The 25,175-nt window shown below is 33.8% G+C and overlaps 1 protein-coding gene across 1 annotated transcript in view; it reads right to left on the bottom strand.

Annotated features, from left to right (window-relative positions):
- The window catches only part of rho-5 (rhomboid-5), a 477,723-nt gene that overhangs the window by 114,597 nt on the left and 337,951 nt on the right, over positions 1-25,175 (bottom strand). Inside the window, exon 3 of the mRNA XM_085949601.1 lies at positions 8,863-9,133. Coding sequence (XP_085805727.1) covers positions 8,863-9,133 — 271 coding nt within the window. The remainder of the gene's footprint in view (positions 1-8,862; positions 9,134-25,175) is intronic.

Below are 25,175 nucleotides of genomic sequence, written 5' to 3'. Positions count from 1 at the left end.
AATTGTCAATCTCTTTAATTTCAATTAATTAATTCTTCTTCTTCTTTTTCTTCTTCTTTGGCCATATCCGCCCCTTAATTGGGGCATATGGACACCACGCGGCGCCTCCAAGAATCCCTGTCACTCGCCAGTCTTCTTGCTTCGTTCCAGGTCAAACCAGCATCCCGTAGCTCCGCCGTATACACTCTGTAGATAGTATTTAGCGGTCTTCCAGGACGCGGAATCTGGTCGGCTTGAAGAACAGGCAAGCCAGGTTGAGGTTCTCTTCTGGCATCCGCAGCACGTGGCCGAGCCAGGTCCAACGTCGTCTCTTCACTTTCAGCATGATGAGAGGCTGCTTGGTGCGTTCGCTTATCTCCTCGTATCGATGCGGTGGTATCCCTAAAGGCATACCACCGCACACCCAGTATTCGTCGCAAACATCTGTTTTCGAAGCTCAGTATACAGTTGCTCTGAGCCTTCGTAAGGTGCCATGATTCGCTACCGTAAAGCAGCACCGTCAGAATGCAAGTGTCGAATAGGCGGCATTTGGTTTTGATCGAGTACAATCGTATTAATTACCCAATTAAATACTAAGTCTAATAAATAATTGTTAATTCTAAGTATTTATGTATTCATTTAGTGTCTTGGTAATTGGCATGCAGCATTCCCGTCACCTCAATGTTACCATGTTACCCTATTGGCTTCCCGACGAAGCCATTCCCTAACACCATATTATAGTGGAGGTTGTATTAACATATTTTTGATGTTACTGGATTTAAATGACTATTAGATACTTGCTCGGGATTCAGGAGATTCAGAAAAAATCGGGACTTACGATATACTAGTGAAGTGTTTAATTATATTCTTCGCCTCCTAACCTCTAAATGTGTAAAAATATTTTTAAATTGTGGTGTTTAAAAAAAGTTCAATGCTTATAAAATGACTTTTTATTCTGATATTATATCTCCTTAGACAGCCAGCGATTACTTTCTGTACATTCTATCTATATCTTGGATACAGAGTAACACCTGACTCGTAATATAGGACACAGTTAAGTGAGGTGATACATGAAGCTGTTTCATATCTCACGGAAAATCCCGATAAGGCACGATCGTAGATAGTGATGTTCTCATGGGAGTTCGTACCGGTTCGCGCAAGCCACTTGCAAAATTTGATGATCTCACTCACTCAGAACCTGCTGTAACCTTAAAACTGCAGGTTACCTTCATAAAGGCGAGAGGATTGAATGTAAAGGTGTTTATTTACGGTTTGTTGGGTATATTGGAAAACAGAATTAACTAAATGGTAACACATTGTTTTTTAGCACAAAGTTCACATTATACATTGAAAAATTAATACTATCGACCGAGGGTACTTGATGAAATTTGAATTGAAATTATAATTGATTTAAGTTTTTTCTATTCCATTTTTGTTGGTTATTTAAACCACGGATTCGTCATTCAGCATCTTCAGGCATTATGCGCACTATAAGCTTTATTCATTGCCAGTGTGCATTTACCATTAGTAAGTTCGCATGTAACACCCACGATGGCCGCGCGACTTAAGCGTCGACCCATAGCGTCGTGGGTCCCAGCTTCGAATCCTGGGTCTGACAAGTACACGTCATATCGTTTTTCAATTTGTGTATGAGTCAGAGTATGGACCTAATAGGTTGAGCAAGTGGCTGACATTCATTTCTCGTAAAAACAAATTCGTTTAATACAAACCACCACCCTGTGGAGGCCCATATGATCTTATTAGGATCGGACATGGTCGAAAAAAATCTATAAATATCTAAAACTATGCAATTAAATCATACATAACTTCGAATATTTTATAGATATAATAATATTTTCTATCTATTGTAGTTTGGTTAGGCAGGATTTCATGATTTAAAAAAAATTAACTAGCAATATGTGTAATATTTGTTACGAAAACAAATAAGTATCAATAAAAAAGTGTGCACAATTTTGTTGTATCGGTCAAAATATACCAAAACTATTATGGGTTGGATTGGGCAGGGTTTAATTGAGTTTTAAAAACTAACCAATACCATCTGTAAATTGTAGTGTTATTTCAATAAAAACAAATACGTATGACTAACAAAGTTTAATGTGCACTATTTATGGTGGATCTTAACAGCCTACCTCCACCCTTCGCAACGCATATGGAGTAAAAGTTATTTACTATAACTGTCAATTTTCATTCATATCTCATTCACCTAAAAGAGTTGAATGAATAACAAAACAAATTAAATATTATATTTCAGAATTTGAATCGATAATAATTACTGCAGTAGAAGTGCAGCACTGCTCGTAGATGTAAGACGTCGCAGGACGTAGAGGTATAACATCTGCTACGGAGCTACGATAGAGAAGTCGCGTCGGGACGCCGATGGAGAGCCGTGGACGTCGACTTGCACATCCGGCGAGGATTCTGTGTAGTATCTGCTCAGCGATTTTGTTGCAACGCTAAGTGGATTCGAGCCAAGTGTCTGAGGCGGCAAAAATCTTCATAATCAATTTAACTTTGTGGTGAATATGAATTGCAAAGGAGTTTTTTTTAAGATTCAGATTACACAGCAATCAATAGTATATATTATATTAATAATATAAACTCATTTTCATGTACGAATATTAGTATACATTGCAAAATACTATAATATGTATGTAAGGCGCTGACCCGAGAGTTCTGGGTTCGATCTAACCTAACCTAACCACCAACCCTTTACGTAAAAGCAAGGATATGATTAATAAAAATTTTAAAAAAAATACTATAATTTGTAATAAAAGGTACCTACGTAATTCAAATGTCATTAAGCAAAATTAACCTACTGTAAGCCGACTACAGTATGTATTATTTGATTAATTATTTGTAATTAAATAAAACACATTTTTTTAGTACTTATTAGTATCAACTTGATAATCAGTTGATAATGTCCTCTTGAAGAGGACGGAATCGGTACAAAAATTTTATTAAAAATTGGAATAAATACTAAAAAAGTGTGTTTTATTTAATTAGGAATAATTAATCAAATAATACAATGCTATTCCACCATGAATTGACAGTTAACACTATAAAAGAGACTATAATATGTATAATAAATACCGCACTAGAATTTGATTGTAAATAATGTCATTTTATTTAAATAATAGAGAATACCTGACTGAATTGAATACCATGAACTCTGACCACAGAACAGACTAATAAATATAATTCCGATAGACTATATCTCAATACAGTACATTTTGATGCAGGGTTTTGAATGTGTGTGTTTTCTACGAAAATTAACCATTATGGACATGCAATAGTGTGTATAGCAACCTTCAATATACTAATATTAAATGAGCGTCTGTGCCATCAATACATACATTTAGAGCAGTTGTCAGTATTCGACGTATGACGTGTGTAAGTTTATCCCGTATTATTCCGCACTCAAGATCAATTGGCTGCTTCTCCAAACCCGTTAAGTATTTAAGTTCCCATTTTTTCTGAGTTCCCTGATTCTGACAATCAATAATATAAACCTTTTAAAAACATAATTACGTTAATAAAGTTTCTTCGATAAAGTATAGTATCTTCACCCATCATACAAAAAAATGATGTGCAAGAGCCAATGCTGATCACTACAATCTTCCAGTATCCCTAGCTTACTTCAAAATGCCATTATAGAATCATAATATAAATCATGTTGTTTGGCAATGTCCGCTTTATAATGGTCAAAGACAAAAGCTCGTTTAAAATTTAAGATGTCAAAATTATCAATTACTACTTAATCTTGGGATGTTTATAGCTCAGCCAAACATGAAAGCATTTTTGAATCCAAATGATATCCAAATATTTTTGAGAAAATCTAACCGAAAAGTATAAATTATAATACTACACGGTTGAAGCTAACGTGTTAAACGTGTAACGTGTTGAAGTTAATGTACCTACTCATAATGAACACTGATTTTAGTTACCTCATCTCCACCCGCCATGTATATGCAGCCACGACTAATAATAGGCAATGTGTATTTTGTTTTTATAATCGTTATCAGTATTATATAATTTATACATAAACTCTGCCATCACTCTTGCCAGGAACATAAAAATACACAAGACCTTACACATATACTAACAGGCTACGGAGCAGTGCGAGCCTATCTAAAAAGATTTATATCGAGGGACGATGAGTGTTATCCATGTGACGGCTACGCATCTCAAACTGTGTGGCATGTCATCAACGACTGCCCTATGAAGGCGGCAATTCACTCTTAGTTCTTCTCTAATTCTTTAATTCGAAGCAGACTTGAGAGTGGGTCTATTGTTTGGGCACCGCATCAGTTGAAGTATGACCTTATGGTGGAGAGGGTTCAGAAGAAATTCTTGAGACTCCTTTACTTGAGGTTATATGGATACTATCCGTGGCTTTATCCCACTGACTTTCTCTTAGGCATGCTTACATACTTCAGTCTGCAATTTAGAAGGAATCTTTATTTAGCTACGTATTTTTTTCGACTTATACGAGGTATAAATGAGAACTCTGCCATTCTGGGCAGTGTTGACCTGTGTGTCCCTGATAACTATCTTAGAAATAGAGAGCATCAGTTGTTTATTCTTCCAAGGTGCAGAACCAACCTGCCACTGGTAATGCCAATTGGGAGGGCGATAACTATGTTCAACGAAATTGTTTCGGGTGTTGATATATTCCACCTACGTGAGGATGAGTATAGGTGGACGTTGTTTTATAAATTCTTAAAATAGGGTCTGCTCAACTCATCTGGTGTACTTCCTTGTACCTATCTTATTTATATAATACTGTTTTATATTTCATTGTTTATAAATGTCATGTTGTGAACGTCTTAAACTTATAATTTGTAATGTCCACAATATGTTTAAAAAATAAATTGAAATTGAAATTAGGACTCTATGTAGACAGCATAACCATGAAATTGACCACCAAAAACCTTACGAAATACTAAACAATAAAACAACACAAGAACACTACACAAAATATTTAATTCTGACCATATAGAAAATTAAAGATTCAAATTGAGGAACATAAATTATGGAAACTTTGCCGGTTGCAATAACTTTTCATTATTATATTTTAAATTTTTGTAATCAATACGTAACTGTTTGTTTCCTTAATAAATAAATTAAAAATTAATTACACATAAATGCAACTAACCTTACCAACCACCTTGTACAAAAAAGCAAGGGCATGGTTATTTATAATATATAAAAAAAAAATAACAGTATAACAGGTAAATACGCCCCAGATGAGACTTCGTACCTTAATAACATTAATAAAATAACAAGATGTAGATCCGACCAATATTGACCTAGGTACGGGTCGAAGTGTTCCAAGACTCTCACCAGGGCCATAACGGAGAGCTCTAGAGTCACTTTCAAGAAAAATGTATCTCCGCATTAGGTCACATGGCAAGAATTGACAGTGCCCAACTGCTGAGTGGCATCCTAATAAACCGGACGGTCGAAGGTCGACTGGCGGGTTCAAACTTCGGTGATTGGACGGTGTCAACAAGGATGCTAGAGCCGCAAGTACAGACACTTGGGAGAGGACAGAACCCGCCGTAAATTGTCAAACTACTGCTGATAATACGGTTTCTAGATTATCAGTATTAGGCTTAAGATATTATATTGTGACAGCCGTAAAATCAAATTTGGAATATTTTTTAATCTATGAAATCGGCAGTACCAAATATCTTTGCGTAGCAACTAATTAAAAACTAATAAAACAGTGTGTGAACAGCCATATATAAATATTTAAGAGTGTGTAATTATGTAGTCTATATAAAAATGTATTATATGCCAGCGTTTTCAAACAATGTAAGTATGTTGTGAATTGTACTGATATTTGAGTATTTTCAACGGATTTTTTTTATTAAGACATAATTCAAATCTAAAAATTAAATTAATCATATTATTATAAAGAAAGTCGTAACCAACGAATATTGCATAAAATTTAACGTTAAAATGTTGATTGTAAACGTGGCATTCTTCTGAAAATATAATATAGTTTTCAAATGTAAATATCCAATTCAAATTTAAGTAATTTCAGGAGTGCATAAAATAAATAGTCATTCAACGGTGCGTCTGTCAATAAATAGCGGATCATAATTAATTGGACACGTCGCTTGATTATAACTTCCCGGTATGTTAGTATCTCAGTCTCTGTATCGCTCCGCACAGCATCTCATTCTACCGAGACTCGGACCTCTTAACAGTATCATAAGTATTGTAACATAACTCTTGTTCTTGTACGGACTGTTTACTGTTCCAATAAAAATGCGCTTCCATCCATCGGAGCAACCACCAAATCTTGACTTCTCGTCTCTCGTCCTGACGAGTCTCCATCTACAACTCCTGGCCATCGTACTACCGGGTACTCGTCCCTCTACGACGAGACCGCCAAATATTATGTTTCATAAGAATACGTGTACGTCATGTAGCACAGCTTACTAAGACAGTTAACAACGGGACAATATAAATTCTAATGGATTTAAGTTTTGTATTATTCCATTTGATTCGTTTTTTGCTACCCGGGTTTCGCTTTTTGTCATCTTCAGACACTATGTAGGTACACTCACCAAAAGGCAAATATATACTGACAACGAACACAATTTATTAACTCTAACTTATATAACAAATCAATACAATAGAGTAGATAAAAACTCTATGACCTACCTATTAAGCCATCATATCAATAATAATACACTCGATAAGCATATATATATATATCGTAAAAACCTAATAATAGATCATTAGTAATTATAACAATAGTAACGTATTGGGAATTAATGGAGTTAACTAATGAGATATATCTATGATATAGGTCTTTAAAAGTTATTAGTTAAACAATTAATATTAAATAATATTCTTACATGACACCTACTTTTTATAATATATCTTTTTTAGCATTTAAACTCAAATTCCATCAAGTACCTTCGGTCGATAGTAATAATGGAATTTAAATTTAATAAAACAGCTTTAACCACACTTCAAAAAAATCACTAATGGGGCGATCGTGGTAACGCGGCAACCAGAATAAAATACAATAAAACATGCATCGCCTTTGAAGGGGAGATTTGTTGAACAAGCGCTCTTTACACAAAGAGCGTTATTAGCCCAAAAATAAATGTCATAACGAAAAACGGGACAGTGTAATGCTCTGACCTAGTTTTGCAATAACGCGTATGAATGGATTATGAGATGGCGTTGCGCGGTTACCAGAAGGAATTTCATAAAGCGCCATCAATCTTTGCAACGGCTCGCCATTTATTTTCAAACAAATTCAGGGCGTCAGCGCTTTGCTGTAAACCATTGGTTTCAAAACTTGCTCGATTCATGGCGCTATAACTTTTTTTGGTACTGTTCGGTTATCAGGAATACAGCGGCAAACACATTTTGAAAATAGCCGATAAACGGGATTATTTGTTAGGTTAACCTAACCAAACCTAACCTAACCTAACCTAACTTAACCTAACTTAACCTAACCTAACCTAAACTAACCCACACTAACAAATAATCCAGTATATCGGGTATTTTCAAAATGTGTTTTCCGCTGTATTCCTCATAACCGAACAGTACCCTTTTTTTAAATGTCCTTTAATTGGAAATACAACTTAGGTTAATCATTTACTTTGGAAAAAAAATCCGTTGTATTGTTGAACAAGAATTTCTTGTCCACGTGTTAAAACTGTGAACTAAAAACCTCCTCCATTACAACTAATCGCACTTCCGTTTTCAAATAAGGAACGCCCTAAAAATTTATCACTTCATTGTACGCTCCCATGGTGTACGGATCTTTATAATAAAAAATGTATAAAACGATCATGAGTGATGTTATAATTATTATTAGTAAACTTTTGGTTTATTGCGAAGAAGGAAAAGAGTCGCATCTAAAAGTAAAGCCTATACATTATTTAATCATGCGTCTAGCGCGTGTTTCCGCCATGACAGGTACGTCACTGAGAAGTCTTTTATATGCGACTACAGCGACTTCCTATTATCGCCGATTTCTTGTTGTCGGAAAGTAATTGACGTGCGCTTTGGTCAAGCTTTCTCAGAAAACTAAAAATTAAACAGCTGATGTAGGGCTTTAAATAGATACTGATATAAGTACCTACTAATGTAAATTAGTAAATTTTTCTGCATTTAGACTATTATTGAGGTTATAATATGAATCAGCACTTAAGTATTGTAGTTATCCATTTAACGGGTCACCGTTTGTTGTTGTTCGTCATTCCGATTATATTTTAATTTGGTATTACCTCCAACTACTGATCTTAGTTTTTTATATGGATACATATATGATTAACAAACACATAATTGTTTTTATGGTTGTTTATTGTGTCATGTCTATTTCAATATTACATCATAGTATGACTTTATTATTTTAGTAGTTTTATGTCTATTACGGACAAACATAGTATGCGAGGAATGATTATTCAATTGAGAGATTATGTTTTGTAAACTGCTTTATTTAAAGGTTTGATATCGACTGATCTCGTTAGTTTGAAGAGTCGCAAGGGGAGTGAAGAGTCTGATAGTTGCCATATAAACTAACATCATGCATTTTCACTTCGGTGCAAGGTTGCATCACCAGTCCCGCGCGACTCTGCTCGGGACAAAATGAGGGCTTAAATTCTTTGATCTGGCACACGTAAGGGTTATGTTAGCCGGCCGCGTATGACGTGGCTGCATATACATAACGGGAGCGGAGGTGGGAGTTTTACACACCATGATCTCGTTAGTCATATTATATGTAGATAGATGTTACTATAGTATATTGAAAAATAAATAATTTGAACTTATGTCAGTGTATTTAATACAATTCGTATTTTTTTTAAATGTATAAAGAATATAACTCACCGTGACGACATAGCCGATTCCATGGAAGGTCATCTGCACGACGGAGTCTTTCCTCCGCAGCGGTTTGACGCTCCGTCTCTGCCTGGCGTCGGGGGTGGAGGGTGCCACGGCTACGAGAGGCAGCGGCGCAGAAACAGCCCTAACGTGCTGGTCGCCGCCGCCCAGGTTGTTGCCTGCGGCACTGGACGAGGGCAGCACGTCGGGCAAGCGCACCCCCCGGGGCTCGCGGGGCGCCGAACCTGATGCACCATACACGCCGCCTGCACCACCCCTATAACAAATAAAATATATATTTAGCATTGATTTACCATATAGAATAACCTATTAGCTAAATTCGCACTCAGCGAGAAGCGGCCAATGAGATACCATAAGGCTAAGGTGAAGGTAAGTCAAAACTGAAAGTGGGTTTTGTACAATTTTGTATGAAGAGCGTCTCCATTAACGGAGCGAAATTTCAAACTTCTCGCTCATAATGTTCTTTAGCTTTTTCTTATTTAATCATATACGCCCTTTAGTTGAAGCAAATGCAGTCCACACGGCATCTCCATGAATCCCTGTCGCTCGCCAGTCTTCTTGTATCTTCTCAGGAGTAATCTGTCGATGGTATTTAGCGGTATTTCAGGATGCCGGAATTTGGAGAGGCTGATTGGTTTGCACTCATATATTATAATTACTTCCAAAGTTATACCGCACACCCAGTATCCGCCGCAAACATTACTCGTCAGCTGAATGCAGAACTATTCTAACTTAAAAACTTGTTATTTGAAACAACTTACTGCAGTTATTTATTATTTTTATGGATAATAATGTATGCATCATATTGTAGTAGAATTATTGATGAAAAAATGGTGCATACAGTAAAGTTGTCTATATAAAATAAATAATAAATAACTGAAGTAGGCTGTTTCAAAAAACTCTTCTGCAAAATATTTCAGATGTGAGTTAGAATAGTTAGAATAGAAAGTTCTGCATTCATCTGACGAAAATTTGTTCTCAGAAGCCTTCAATTCCGGATTTTGATACGGCCGCTCTACCAAATAGGTGAGCATGCCAAAATAATCGAAATTAATTCATGTTTATGGTTGTAAAAATTTAAGACTGATGAAAACTTTATTAAGCTATCGGTCCCTTTATGATGCATAATATGAATTATTAACTACTACTATTATAACTACTATATATATAACATACTCAGCATTCAATAAAAAATATTATATTATATTATCATCATATAGGGTACCTACTCGTATATGCTTCCAAGAGTATGTGAAATAGCAATGGGTGAACAACTACTGAATAAATGCCGTCATACATTGGAACCCAAAGGGTACTAAATGCCTTAAAACCCGCTGGGTAACTCACAAAATTCGGTAGATATCAGTGGCGAAGGGTGACTTTTGGAAAGAGGTAGGCTGTGGAGATCTGATAAAAAGACCACACTTGTCAGGTATACTTACGAGAATAGTATGATATTTACTACTAATGAATAGGTGCACACTAGTAAATGATAACGACACACTAATTCAATGAAACTTCAAAAACTCACTGACGACATAAAAATGAGCGATGTGTTTAAATTACGTATTTTTCAAAACATGTATACCCATCAAAAATCAATAGATAAAAATTATTTTTATTTATAAAAACAATTTATACTTACTTATATATTAATATTCGATTAAACGTCGTTGAAATTATTTTTTTAATTATCTAATTATTAATGATTTTGGACCAAGTGCGCAGTCGAAACAACATTATTATGCGCGAATGTTTTAGGCTCTGGGATAGGAGCTTTCCTTATTTCGTACAAATCAGCAGACTTGCTGAGGTTACGAGACGTAAAGTCCATACGAAAAAAAATCAGAATTATTTCACACATAATCGGAGATTTATTTACGTCGAGACGTCGCGGCGTTTATTATTTATTTACGGCGCGCTGTGGTATATTTTTTAATACCTTTGCAGTTGTTTTGTAAACTGTGTAATACATTCCTACATATTATATGACATCCGTTGGCAAAATAAATTATTTTTATATAACATAAAATAATGAAGTGATTAAGTATATAAATATGTCAATATGCAATTAAAAAATATTTTTCTTAAGAAGGTAGGCTTTAAATAATCGCCTAGTATGGAGTCTTCACCACTGGTAGATATACGTGGCAGCGAAGAACTAGGGACTGAGAAGAGTGGAAGAGGGCATCATCCAGCTGTGGAGCAACCTCGGCTGATGATGATATTATCATACGGTTATTTTATGCTTGTGGAAGTTATCTGCATATAATCTCGTAATTTAGTAGGTATATAGCACTTTCTAGTGAGACGATGATGTAAGCAGAATATTGGGCAAATTGTGATTATAAGAGAATATGTACAATATGTAACGTTTCACGTGCATAAATATTATATACGTTTTCTTTGTATAGTCACATCTTATGGCGCGTATCAAAGCGTATGAATGTTGTGATTATTAAGAAGAATACGAAAACAGGGAAGAAGAGGAACCGATAATTACTAAAGGAAGACGCTGTAAGTCCTGGATTATCGCCTAACGAAAAAAATGAAGGGAAACACCAGTCATGTTGACGATGCTCTCTTCCTGGATATTGAATACAAATTAAAAATGAATAGAAAAAAAATCAGAATTCTTTTTTCGAATATTTCCGTGTACATTAAGGGCCCACGTGCTATATGACGGTCGAAAATTAATAATTTTGATGTATCCCTGAGAACTTAGTCAAAATAATCTGTAGCTTTCATATGAAATATGTATATCTTAATACATATTATTATTATCATTCTGTTATTCTTTCCAATTTGGCGGGTAGAAACAATGTTCAAATAAATCGTTTCGGATATTGATATATTCCACCTACGCTATGTAAATGATAATATGTTGCCCTGTTTTTTGTATACTTATTTTCCTCCACTATATTGTTAAGTCTTTACCCCTGGTATGCGGGCATAATGAACGTTAGGCGCCCTTCAAACATATGCTAAGAGCGTCCCAAAAACAATCTCCCAAGACCTTGGTTGGCGTGCATTATTGTGTGTAATTCCTATTATGATTATTATTATTTCAAGATCTATTCGTTTAAACTCGATCAGGGTATCATAGGAACATATACATATTCTATCAAAAACAAAATCTACAGATTGTACAAGCTTAGGTGTCAAAAATACAAAAAAAAATTTTTTTGACCATTTCATGACACGTGGGCCCGTAATAGAAGATTTTCGTAAAATAATTAACTATGTCAAAAAAATCTATTTAAGTACCGATATAAAAAATGATTAATAATAATTCTATTGTAGACGTTTAATCATAGGTTTTTAGGTTTCTTTGGAGTAGAGACAGTGGAGGCATATTGTCGTAGACAAGGTACGAGTATGTAGAGACAATTCCTGGCAGTGGCCAGACCCGCTTTGGGTTGTGTTATATCATGATAAATGTATATTACGTTTACTTATTTATGTATGTATATTTTGCGACGCATCTTATTTTGTTGATTGAGTGTTTGATACAGTTCAATCACCCAATGCGTTAGGCGAATGAATGACATATAGTGTCCCTAAACAAAGTATAAATAATTGAACTAAATTTAGGATACTTTGTCCTACTGGTACATTGTACTCTTGAAAGCGATGAGCCACTATAATACCATTTCCGGAAATTCGTACGTATATAGTTGGCTGTATCACAGTTCATAGTAAGCTGTTGTATCAGAAATAGATAAAACAGTGTCCACTTAGGTCATTATGTGTACTTCCCTGTATCTACTTCATAATTTTTGTATATATTCACTCTTTATACTGTTTTAATACATTATTTAAGTGTTATGTTGTGAACGTCTTAAATGTGTAATTTGTAAAGCTCAATATAAGTAAAAATAAATAAATTTGAATAAAATAATGTCTAACCAAAATACCTAAAAATACGTAATAAAACCCACCGATACAATTATTAATAGGTAGCTAAGTAAATTAGAAATACAATCATAACGTATGCATTTAGATAACATTATGGTAGTTGCTCGTAAGTACCAATTAATAATATCAAAACAATGTTCTTTTTGAATCTAATTACATTGGACTATTAATATCTGCTATTATCCACGAACAGTGCGTTATTTTTATCTCAATAATATATGACTATCTGTTCCCGGTGAAACAACACACGGTGAACTGTGCTACACCGAAATGTTAACATACTATTTTTTAATCATCCTCGATTCAATGACCATCGTTTGTGATACTAATTTAGGTTCACGATGGTTAATATAATATATTATAATCAAGCGACACAGTCACAATATACGATTCGCATATTATATTATGTTCCTGTTAATTTACCGCGTATGACAAATTACGTCAAACTGGCATATAAACGACATATAATGTTGTGGTCGCGCTTTATTTGCATTTAATACGGGCGTAACCTCAAAGCTGACGCATTTTGACGCATCGTTACGGTTCAGAGTTCTGACATTGGCGCAGGTTGAATAATGCGACGTAAGTAACCTATTATAATTATTGTAAAATTACATAATATGTATATATTAATGGGGCGCGTCACACCCCTAGCAACATTCTATGGGCCAAACGTCCCCACCTCGGAGCCCTTGACGATGTGCAGTAATGTAATGTTTATATTCCATTATTTCGAAAATTAAATCAACAACACCCATATATTTTTTACGTTTTTGTCTAGAAATAATCTATAATCGATGGTTTGAGATGGATATGCTCATACACAAAAAGGTTTCTTTTAGTGCGTTGTATGGAGAGCCCATGTCTGGAGAACCGGACCGCCCCCAAATTTTAATAAATATTGTCATTGTATTAACATCTGTGTATCCAATTTTTAAGTTAATGGGTACGTATATGGAAATATTCTAATAATTAATTGTTTTTAACGGGACTGAAAAACGTGACAGAAAAAACCTTATTTTACCACTTTTTCTTAGCTCGTATCCTTATTTGTCTGTTGGTTGTTTATCCAGTACAAATCTTGCAATCGATGTTTAACTAACTTCCCGACTGGATAGACATTTGAAACTTTTAGAATATATCAGAACACGATGCCAATGCATTCTTTTAATACTTTTAGCCATCTTTAAGTAGAATTGAATTCATTTTCAGTTAATTCTGTTTTGTATGAAAAGTTATTTCGGAAGAAATCCGTAATCCAATCCACTATTATTGATTGCTAAGGGGTGGTCCTAGCAACTAAATTATTAATATATACGTGCGTTACTATGGAAATCAAAATCAAATTTCAGTATTCATTATTTGTTTGTTGCAAAATAGCAAACAAAATATTTGTTGACAAATGCCTTATGTGTCCGAAATTATTAATATATAAAATTGTCAAGTTTATATGATTCAACAAAAAACTTAAAAACGTGTATATAAAAAGATTTATTTATCTTGTAATTATTTAATATTATAGAGTAGATAATTTAATAAGGACAGAATTTTGTTTCTTTGGCAGCTAAACCTAAATAATATGTTAGACTGTGCAGGAAATGTGTATAATATTTATTATGTCCTGTCTTTTCTCACCATAGAAAAATATACTCAATTTACAATGGCTAACATTTTTCTTACCCAAGTATATCGTTTTAATACTACAACAGACCACGAGGCCCAGTGACAATCGTGTGATAGTGGTGAAATAGTAGTATTAATAGTAGTAGCAGTGAAACAAGCACAGCATAACGCTTTAGAAAATCACATATTTTTATTGTGACCTATCGTATCGTAGTATCGAACCGCAAGCCCCAGGGTTACATGTAAATTGTACGTTTATTGGAAAGAGATGACCGTGTACTATACGGTCACCAATTTTATTTGATTCAATATGAACATTAAATAGATTTCCATAGCTGATTTTGGCAAAATTCATCAAATCAAGAATGAAAACCTAACAAACAATCCAATATATCGGCTATTTTAAAAATTTGTTTGCTGCTGGCTTCCTGTAAAGTGTAAACCGACAAGAATCGTGTTTTATTTAGACAGGAATTTTATGTCAGTACTATACGACCCAAAGAGGTTTGATGGTCTTTAATATACGGCTATATATTTCCGATACAACATTTCACGGTGAAGTGTGATACGGCAAACTGCATACGTACAAGTTTCCGGACACGAAGCCCCAGATGAGAAGTCAATTCTTTATGCATTGGACTTCGAAGGCCTACGTGTAATCCACGTGTCCGAGAACGATTCAAGAGTTCTACCTGTAGTTTTCAAAATAAGTTGAGACGGTGTAATTTTTCACCAGTAGCATGACCGTGTCCCATATAATATTATATATTAATAAGACCGCGTCAAGAGACCAGTGCTGAAAGGCTACGGTTTAAACATACATAGCACACCGCGGCAATGTAACGTGTAAAACTGAAAACTTCGTGCGAAATTTCCCCGAGCTTAAGATTAGGGGCGAGCTTCGCCGGATGTCCCGCGATAATCAGTTTACTGTTTTGGCAAATACTGTACTTCCGGTTCGCCCTGCCGCGGGAAATTCCCGCCTGCAAATGCTAACGGATCACTCCTGAGAGACAGTTGTGGACTGGCGCGTTTATTTATTATTGTTATGCGCGTTCGTGAAAGTTTGCGTTATTTACTGTTGACTCTGTGTTTGTTTGACTGTGTGTTTATGAACAGGCAGATTTTTGTTTTAGTGTATACGGACTATAATAGTTTCTTTTCCAACATCCTATTTTTATGGCATACATAAAAGGCCGGGTGTCAGATTTTTGAAAAGAAATCTTTATATTTTATAATCTTTATATAAAAATATCTTTATAAAAAAATTATATATTTTTCTGTATTATTAACTGTCAGTGTCACAGATAAAATATGGTTTTTTTTCTATAACAACACCATATTTTTAGTTTTCAGGTAGGTGCCTATCTTAAATATCTAACTAACCTTGTCTATCTAACTTTGAGTATTTACCCGATATTATACAAAGATTTAACTTTTTCAGTTTTAATTAAGGCGTCAATTTTTTTAGCAACACAAAGACTAGAAAGTTAACTTATCTTCGTAGAAAAATGGACATACCTTTTGCTTCTAATAATACAGGCTAATATCTAAATCAAATTCATTTATTCAGGCTAATAAAATTATAATTAACATATTTTCAAAAGCGAACAAAACACAGTATTATAGTTCACAATATATCATGAGAAATATATTAAAGAAACTAACATTAAATAATTACAAGATAAAAAGAACTTTTTAAATACAACATTTTTAAATTTTCGGTTGAATCATATAAACTTGACTTGACTAGCTTAAACGATTAAAAAAATTTGTACTTGATAGAAATACTGAATAAGAATACAGAAACGTCATTTTGACATTTTATATTGATTTCCATAGTAACGCACGTATATATTAATAATTTAGTTGCTAGGACCCCAGACCCCTAGCCACCAATAATGGTGTCAAAATAACTTTTCATACAAAACAGAATTAACTGAAAATGAATTCAATTCTACTTAAAGATGTCTAAAAGTATTAAAAGAATGAATTGGCATCGTGTTCTGATATATTCTAAAAGTTTGAAATGTCTAGCTAAGTCTTTAAGTAGAATTGAATTCATTTTCAGTTAATTCTGTTTTGTATGAAAAGTTATTTCGACACCATTATTAGTTGCTGGGGGTCTGGGGTCCTTGCAACTAAATTATTAATATATACGTGCGTTACTATGGAAATCAATATGACATGTCAAGTACAAAACGTTTAAGCTAGTCAAGTCAAGTTTATATGATTCAACAGAAAATTTAAAAACGTTGTATATAAAAAGTTCTTTTTATCTTGTAATTATTTCTTTATTTTTCATATCATGATATTATGATCGTCTTGACTGTGTAATTTATAAATTTTAATAAATTGAAATAAATAAATTTTAATTATAATAAATTTATTCAATATTGCAGTATGAAGGTAAAAGTATTTTTAATAATATCCCAAATCTGTTCTAGTGAACAATAATTGTCCAAAAAGATGTTACGATATTAGGTCGAGGAGACTTCTTACTCTAGTAATATATTTTCATTTTGTGTTGTCGTTAGACAGGTTAAATGCACAGTGATTCAAATTCCGGACAGTTTGTTCGAGATCTCGTAAAAAACGAGAGAAGGTAATTAATTGCTCGTTCTTGAACCCCAAGGATCCGGCCCATTAAGAGGGCTGCGTGTCCTATCCTAGGCGGAGGGTGGAATCATTATTATCATATCATAACCATAAATTCACTTCGGCTTATCGGGGTCCAGTTACGTTGCGCTATAAAAAATCTAATATCAAACATTATGTCATAATAAAAAAACGCAATTCGCCGGACGTCATTCGCTTGACAGGTCGTTAAGGCGGGGTGGGGGAGGCGGGGTATAAAAATCACACTTCGTGAATATTAATAAAAACAGTAAAAAGTCATATAAAACTCACTGCAATTCCATGGTTTACTGCGAAACTTAACGTAAAACGTTTCCAAGAGAAGTGTGTACTAAATAAAATATGAATTCTCACTCTACGCGTTTGAAAGAGCTTTTTACATTTAGATTGAACTCTTTATATACGGGTGATTTTTATCTACAGAAATTTATACAGTAAAAGAAATAGAAGCAATATTAAACATACATAATTTTGAAAACACTTCTGAGAAAATATATTATAAGTAATAGAAAAATCGGTACTGTTCGGTTATCAGGAATACAGCGGAACACACATTTTGAAAATAGCCGATAAACTGGATTATTTGTTCCGCAGGAATCGAACCTGCATCTCTCGGATATCGCGCTCATGGACATATAACCATTATGCTAAAGAAGTCATACTTAACTCATTCGCTGCTGACTATATAATGATTTTTTAATTAGCACCTTTAATATGCACGTTAATTACATCGAACGGCCGCCTGGTCATTACGCGCATGTGCGTCTTCAGCGTCCAAAGTATTAATTGTGACAAGTTTTAACTAATGGCTTTTAATAATCACTGAAGTTTATAATTAGAATGTTACATTCTTAAATCTTGTGAATAATTATTCGTTGAATAAAAAAATAATTAATTAGAAGCAATATTAGTAAAAAGAGTAATTATGAAGAACCTACATGGATGTACGCTGAATGTGTAGTAGACTTGATCACTACCAGAGCCGAATAAACTCGTCAAAGCATATATATCAAGTCAGGCCATGGACGAGTTAACTCGGGCGTTCTTGTAAACGTCATAACTTCTGAATAAACTGTTTATGTATATTTTTGAAACAATATTTATAATTTTAGTGTGAAAATATTCACGATAAACTCGAAAAACATGTTGATTTGTTAAGTTTTCACAAATATTTATCATTATGTTCATATTTAGTATTTTATTTCAAAAATAGCTGGCCTACAATTAGTGTACACCAAGTAAAAATTAGCTGGCAGTAAAAAGGTAAATTATTCAATTTCCCTTTCTAAATGAAATTGATTCGTACTGGGTCTTCTTTTGGGGTAACCATTAAACTATTCTTCTACTGTGTCAAGCATCTACTATGTGTAAGTAAAGTGCCCTGATTTCTGAGTCTGCTTTGACGAGGAATGAGCTTAAGTTAATACTGAGGCTAAGAACAGGGCACACCATGGGCAAAAGATTTGATGTCCTCATGGGAAGAAGAGAATCGCAGCTCTGCGATGAATGTCATGTTTTAGAGAACATTGTACATATAGCTCTGCAATGCCCCAAATATGAAATTCACCGAGTACAGCTGCGAATTGCGGATATCTATGAGAATGTTGACGAATTGAAGGGTGTCCTGGCGGTGGGTAAGACGGAAACAGAATAGGCGTGAGGACCTGATCGACGGATCCCCTTCTAAAAGAGAAGAGGCAATATGACAGCGAGTCGCAGTCAAAGCCTCGGTAAAATCACAAAAAAAAAAATGGAAAATACGTATCAGTTTAAAGCACGGAGATCACAACTTCTATTTCTCTCATTCCTGCCGCAGGCCATGTAAGCTGGTTATGAATTTAACAATACGAATGATGTATGCTCCAAAACACGATGAAATTATATTATATACAGTTAACGCTTTAAATATGCATATTAAAGACTCAATTCACATATTGTAGTTAAAGTATTAAGAAGTTAAAAAATATTATTAATCGCACGTTAATATGATAGCTTTGGTATTTATAAGCGTGTCCGGAAACGTATGCAGTTCGTCGTAGCACACTTCACCGTAAAATGTTGTATCGGAAATATATGGCCGTATATAAAAGACCGTCCAACTTCTTTGGGTCATATAGTACTGACATAAAATTCATGTCTAAATAAAACATGGTTCTTGTCGGTTTACACTTTACAGGAAACTAGCAGCAAACAAATTTTGAAAATAGCCGATATACTGGACTATTTGTTAGGTTAGGTTAGGTTTTCATTCTTGAATTTTGCCAAAATCAGTTATGAAATTGAATTAATGTTCATATTGAATCTAATAAAATTGGAGACCGTATAGTATACGGCGGTGGCGAAGGGTGGAGGTGGGCTGTTAAAATCCGACATAAATAGTAAACAATAAACTTTGTCAGTCATACGTATTTGTTTTCATTGAACTAAGTCTACAATTTACAGATGGTGTAGATAATTTTTTTTAAATCAATTAAACATTGTGAAAACCAAGCCATAATAGATATTAGTCAAAGTTAGTCTATCTATAAAATGTTTAAAATTAAGCCATTAAACCATACATAATTTTGGATATCTTATAAATAGAATAACATTTTTTATCTACTATGATTGGTTTAGTGTAATATGTATTCTTAATTCAACGAAAACGAATAAGTAAGTATAAATGAAAAAAAATGCACTATTTTGTTAAATTGCCTATAAAATACCAATAACAGTATTATAGTTTGGTTCAGGCAAGGTTTAATTGATTTTTAAAAACTAACCAACATCATCTGTAATTTGTAGTCTTAGTTCAATAAAAACATATGCAAATGACTAACAAAATTTAATGTGCACTATTTATGTCGGACAGCCTACCTCCACCCTTTGCCACTGGTATACGGTCATCTTTTTCCGATAAGAAAGCTCACGGTGAAATGTTTTACGTACAATTTACATGTAACCATTTATAAGTCGTTTAAAAAAATCTGCTTGTTTGATTCTGCGAAAAATTTCTTCAAATATTCTCATGTGAGATGATAATATCCTCTCAACTTTCAACTCAAGCTGAAGGAAATACGGAATAGTATCTATATTTTTCATTCAAATAAGAGGAAGTACGGGGTAGCGTGTTCGTTTATTGATATGCTATCAATATGTAAAGTGCCTCTTCAACCCTTCACATTACGACTTTTCAAGTCCCTTGCAATTCAGAGTATTAAAGGAATATTACGAAATAGTCTTCGCAAGATGTATGTATGGCTTTCGAGCGATTGGAATAAATTTTCTTATTTTTAACTCACGCCAAAGGTATGGGACGAGGTCGGAAAAAGCATTTCGATTTACGCTTAAATTAAGGCAACCGAGAATCGTAACACGATCGCAATAATAATGGAATATTATTAAGTGGTCTGAGATGGATAAGCATAATATTTATTAAGTGAACTATTGGTCTGTTTCATTTTTGAAACCACGTGGTTACACTTAAATTCATTCATTTACTCACATAAGATAACATTTAAAAATGCACAGTCCTAAATAACTTAAGCAGGCCCGATTTTGGCAATAAGAAAGCTCATTTTACAACGTTTTTATTAGCTCGTATTCTTGTTTGTCAGGTGGTTATTTGTCCAGTACAAATCTTTCAATCGATTTTTAACTAACTTCCCGACTAACTAGACATTTGAAACTTTTAGAATATATCAGAACACGATGCCAATGCATTTTTTAATACCTTTAGCCATCTTTAAGCAGAATTGAATTCATTTTCAGTTAATTCTGTTTTGTATGGAAAGTTATTTCAGAAAAATCTATTAAAAGTAATTTAAAAAAATTAAAGACTATTATTGGTTGCTAAGGGGGTGGTCCTAGCAACTAAATTAATATTTTGGTGTTGAGGATGATGATGAAGAGGTCGACGATGTATACAGGAGCGAGTTTTATTGGCAGCGTAATGGTTGGTACAATAGTATGTTACAGAAGTTATGTTACAATACTAAACTTATGATAGGTACGGATCCGAGATCCCCACCTCGGTACAATCAGATGTTGGGCGAAACGATATAAAGACTGCAATGGTAACCGACTGGAAACGTATCTTCGAGTGACATTTTAATAAATCATTATTCGTTATTTATACAGTCAAAAGTAATACATAAACATTATTCCCGTACATGATTATATTGAACGAGTCAGCGGTTTAAATACAAGTAGCTTGTGAATTTTATTTATTATTACAGTCATAATATAATATGATACTATGGGAAAGGATTATTCGACTAATTTTCCATTGCGATACCGTATTTCATATCGCCAATCAATCTGCTGATCCAACTAAACAGTAAACTTGTTTACCGTTATATGAGTCGCTGAAAAATTATTATTGCGGTCGAATAATTTGATACATTAAAAAATAGATATTTGATCACTAATATACTGACAGCTACAAATATATACGTGCGTTACTATGGAAATCAAAATGAAATGTCAAAATGACATTTCAGTATTCTATATTTGTTTGTTTTTTATTTACTTCATATCAAGTAAAGGTTTGGGCATATTGAGCATAATAATTCAACAGAAAATTTAAAAACGTTGTATATAAAAAGTTCTTTTTATCTTGTAATTATTTTATATAAACATATTGTTTTCATAAATTAACTATCTTTACTTACTTACCTACTTTGATTTATAATACAAAAGCCGATCGCCAATAATAGCTCAATTGGGAAAGCGCATCAGTGAGTATCAAAAGTTAAAATTGGTCACAATTAAGTATGACTCCTTTAGCATATTGGTCTATATGCGTGGGCGCGATACCCGAGACATGTAGGTTTGATTAATGCGGGGTGTCTTACTTTTTTCAGAAAGATTTTTTCTATTGGTTATAATATATTTTATCAGAAGTGTTTTCAAAATTATGTATGTTCAATACTTAGAATATTACATTCTTAAATCTTGTGAATTATTTGTTGAATAAGAAAAAACAGTTTATTAGATTATTTAATAATTGCTATATTATGTATCTTGTTTAGAAATCATTAACTATTCCACTAAAATGCAAATATTGATATTTGTCTAATTATTTATTTTTATTTATTTAAGTTTACTAGACGATTTTAAAGTATAAACAAATACGGAAATATTACCATAAACAAAATTAAAAATTGTTGGGTGAAATAAGGCCATTAGCGATGAGCTTAAAGCAATCGGAAAAATAAAATTGTATGTTTGTAAACAGTGTTAATTGTATGGGAGTAACAACCGATGGCGTGGTAGTCTTATTTTTCTGATAGGAGCTTTTAGTTTGATCATGAAAGTTAAACTTTAATACTGTTCATCATTATTTAAATATATTTAAACAAAATGATAATAATTATAAATTTATTATTAGCGTGTAAAAATACTATTAATATTATTAAGAGCATACTTCAGTGAAATGGCAAATAATTTTCAACTATAGCTGCGACGAAATTTTGGACTCGCTGGCAATCGGAGAGCGAAAGTCAAGCTACGGGGGTATTAATTCTTAAATCGTGTAAAGATTACTAAAAAACGTTACCCATTTACTTGAAAAAGAAAACACGTCAATGAATATTTTATTATTGTTACTAATAAAACAATAAACAGGACATTAAATGGACGCATGTTGAATTTTTATGACAAATTATGTTTTGTTCTGCAGGCGTCGTTTGCGCAATCTTCGCGTCGCGTAGTCACGATCCTTTTAGATTTAGACCGTGCCCCAGCTGAAATATAGCCTTAATAATTAATGCAATATGTTTCAAATTCAATCATAATATATTTCTATACATACTACACTCATTGTCACCACGCAGGCACTTTAATAATATTAATTAACATGTTATCATTCAACCATGATGGGATAAACAAGCAGTTACGATAGAAGCAAAGTAACGTCAAGACGCAGTGTGATTCATACAGAAATTATCGTCTGACGTTCGTTGCGCTAAATCTGCTATGGTTTGACCGAACGTCGCGTCCACTATCTGTCATAAACTCATAATCTTCATCGCAAGAGGAAAGCGTAACCGTGAGAGCGATAATCGAACAGTCAGCATACTAATGTGTGAGTGCGTGAACCCGGAATCTGCTCCAGCAATACAGCCGATTAACATAAAGGTTAGTGCCTGGACTGAATCCTGTTTAAACCGCCCTCCCCCAGCATCCAGAATCCAATCCAAAATTTTAATGTCTTAATTCAATTAAATCCCGTGACTGCGACACATTTTTTCGAATACCTTCTTCCAACAGGTACTATTTGCAACTGGTAGATACAGCGCTGATAAAATCAATTCTGTTTGGAGCATCTCTCACAATCCCTTTCATTTGAAACCGCGAAAACCTATCACCACTGCAATACTTTCCATAATAACATTGGCTGAAAAAGTTTTCGTGTCGAGGTGCCGTCTCTTTGTGGTTGTTTCACCCCGCGCCCCCTTATTCGAAACCAATTTACGCCTCAATTATTATCCACAAACAATGTCAGTGCCCGGGGTGATCGTTCGCATTTTCAAAAGGGGAGAATTTATGATTCAATATGATACAAAACAATCACTCTTCTGAACCTCGAAAATGAACGAAATGAGTAATTCAAATCGTTCACGATTCTAGATCAGCTTAAAACTGGCAACACTAAAAAACTTACACAACACACCAAAATCACAGATAGAAACGCAAAAGCCTATCACCACAGACAAAAACATTGGCGGTAGTTTTGGTTCATGACATAATGCAGAGCAAGGTATAAAACGAAAAACCTCCTGAATGCCTTCAAATGCTACCAATATTGAACACGCGTTACGGTTACATGACAAACTTTAATGGTTATTAAGATATAAACGTAAATATTGAAAATATTAACATTATTGTCTAACACGTATTTAAATTTATCCCATATTTCTTCAAACTCAAGAATCATGAAAGTATATTTTTTTATATTAGTGACAAAAATTTTCTGTTGAACAAAAGTAAATGAGACAAAGGAATACTTAATATTTAGGCAATGCTTTTTTGGGAATAATTTCTTCTAAATTAATTTTTGATTGTGCCTAAAACTTTAATTTTAACTCAATTCAAGTATTCAACCAATACTCCCCGTAAATAAATAATATGTATGTCAAAATTCTAGGCACAGTAAAAAAGCGATCCAATAAATATCAGAGCGTAGTATGGTGAGCTGGGCATAATGCGAAAGAAAACAGTATGATCTAATAAGGGAACAATGGTGACCAATGTAATAGAGTAAAACGCTGAATGGAAATGGTCTGCACACATAGGTTGAAGAAGGGACAATCATTGCATAAATCGATCGTCCAATGGTATCCAATTGGTAATAAATGTACAAAAAATAAACGTAGATGCCTCTGAATCGCCGCCAATTAAGTGGTAAGGAATGGAAGACTTTTAACTAGATGATTATTTAGATACTAGAGATAGGCCATGAGGCCTAATGAAAATACTGTAGTAAAACAGCAGTGTAATTAGTAATAAAAGTGAAACAATGATACACAGACCTTGAAAAAATCACATAAATATATTGTGTCCTCACCGGAAATCAAACCCGAAGCCCCCGAATGACAGTCCAGTGACTTAAGCATTGGAGTACAACTGCCACAAACTAATATGATAGGTAGATACCTGAGATACGATTAATATTCGTGTAATAATTATCAAATATTTAACAAACGTAAGGAATAAGCCACAAGAAATAATATATGGGTAATTGAGCAAATGTTGGACTTCGAAATAGAGGGTCCATTGGAGGGTCCCGACAAAACCGCCCGAACATGTCACCCAGACATTGCCGCCAAAACAATTTAGAAATGAGACAATTTTTATTTTTACATATTAATATTATATTTTAACACACAAATAAAAAAAACATACGAATAAAGATAAACAAATTGTAGATATTCCAGGTATTGCATTAAGGAACTCAGTTATGTATAAGCTATGCAGCTGCATCGGATTAAACACGTATTATCGGCAATTTTTTGTTTTTAGTACTAAGTGTTTAGTACTGATGATTTTAAGATGTATTCTACCAACAGCTGCAACGGATTAAATCTCAAATTACACTGATTATCGTAAGTATGTAAATTTATATCGATACGCAATAC

The sequence above is a fragment of the Rhyacophila brunnea genome, unplaced genomic scaffold (genome assembly GCF_057557595.1).
Source record: "Rhyacophila brunnea isolate RB1 unplaced genomic scaffold, BYU_Rbru_1.0 scaffold_22, whole genome shotgun sequence".
NCBI lineage: Eukaryota > Metazoa > Arthropoda > Insecta > Trichoptera > Rhyacophilidae > Rhyacophila > Rhyacophila brunnea.
This window is presented reverse-complemented; position numbering and strand designations above follow the sequence as displayed.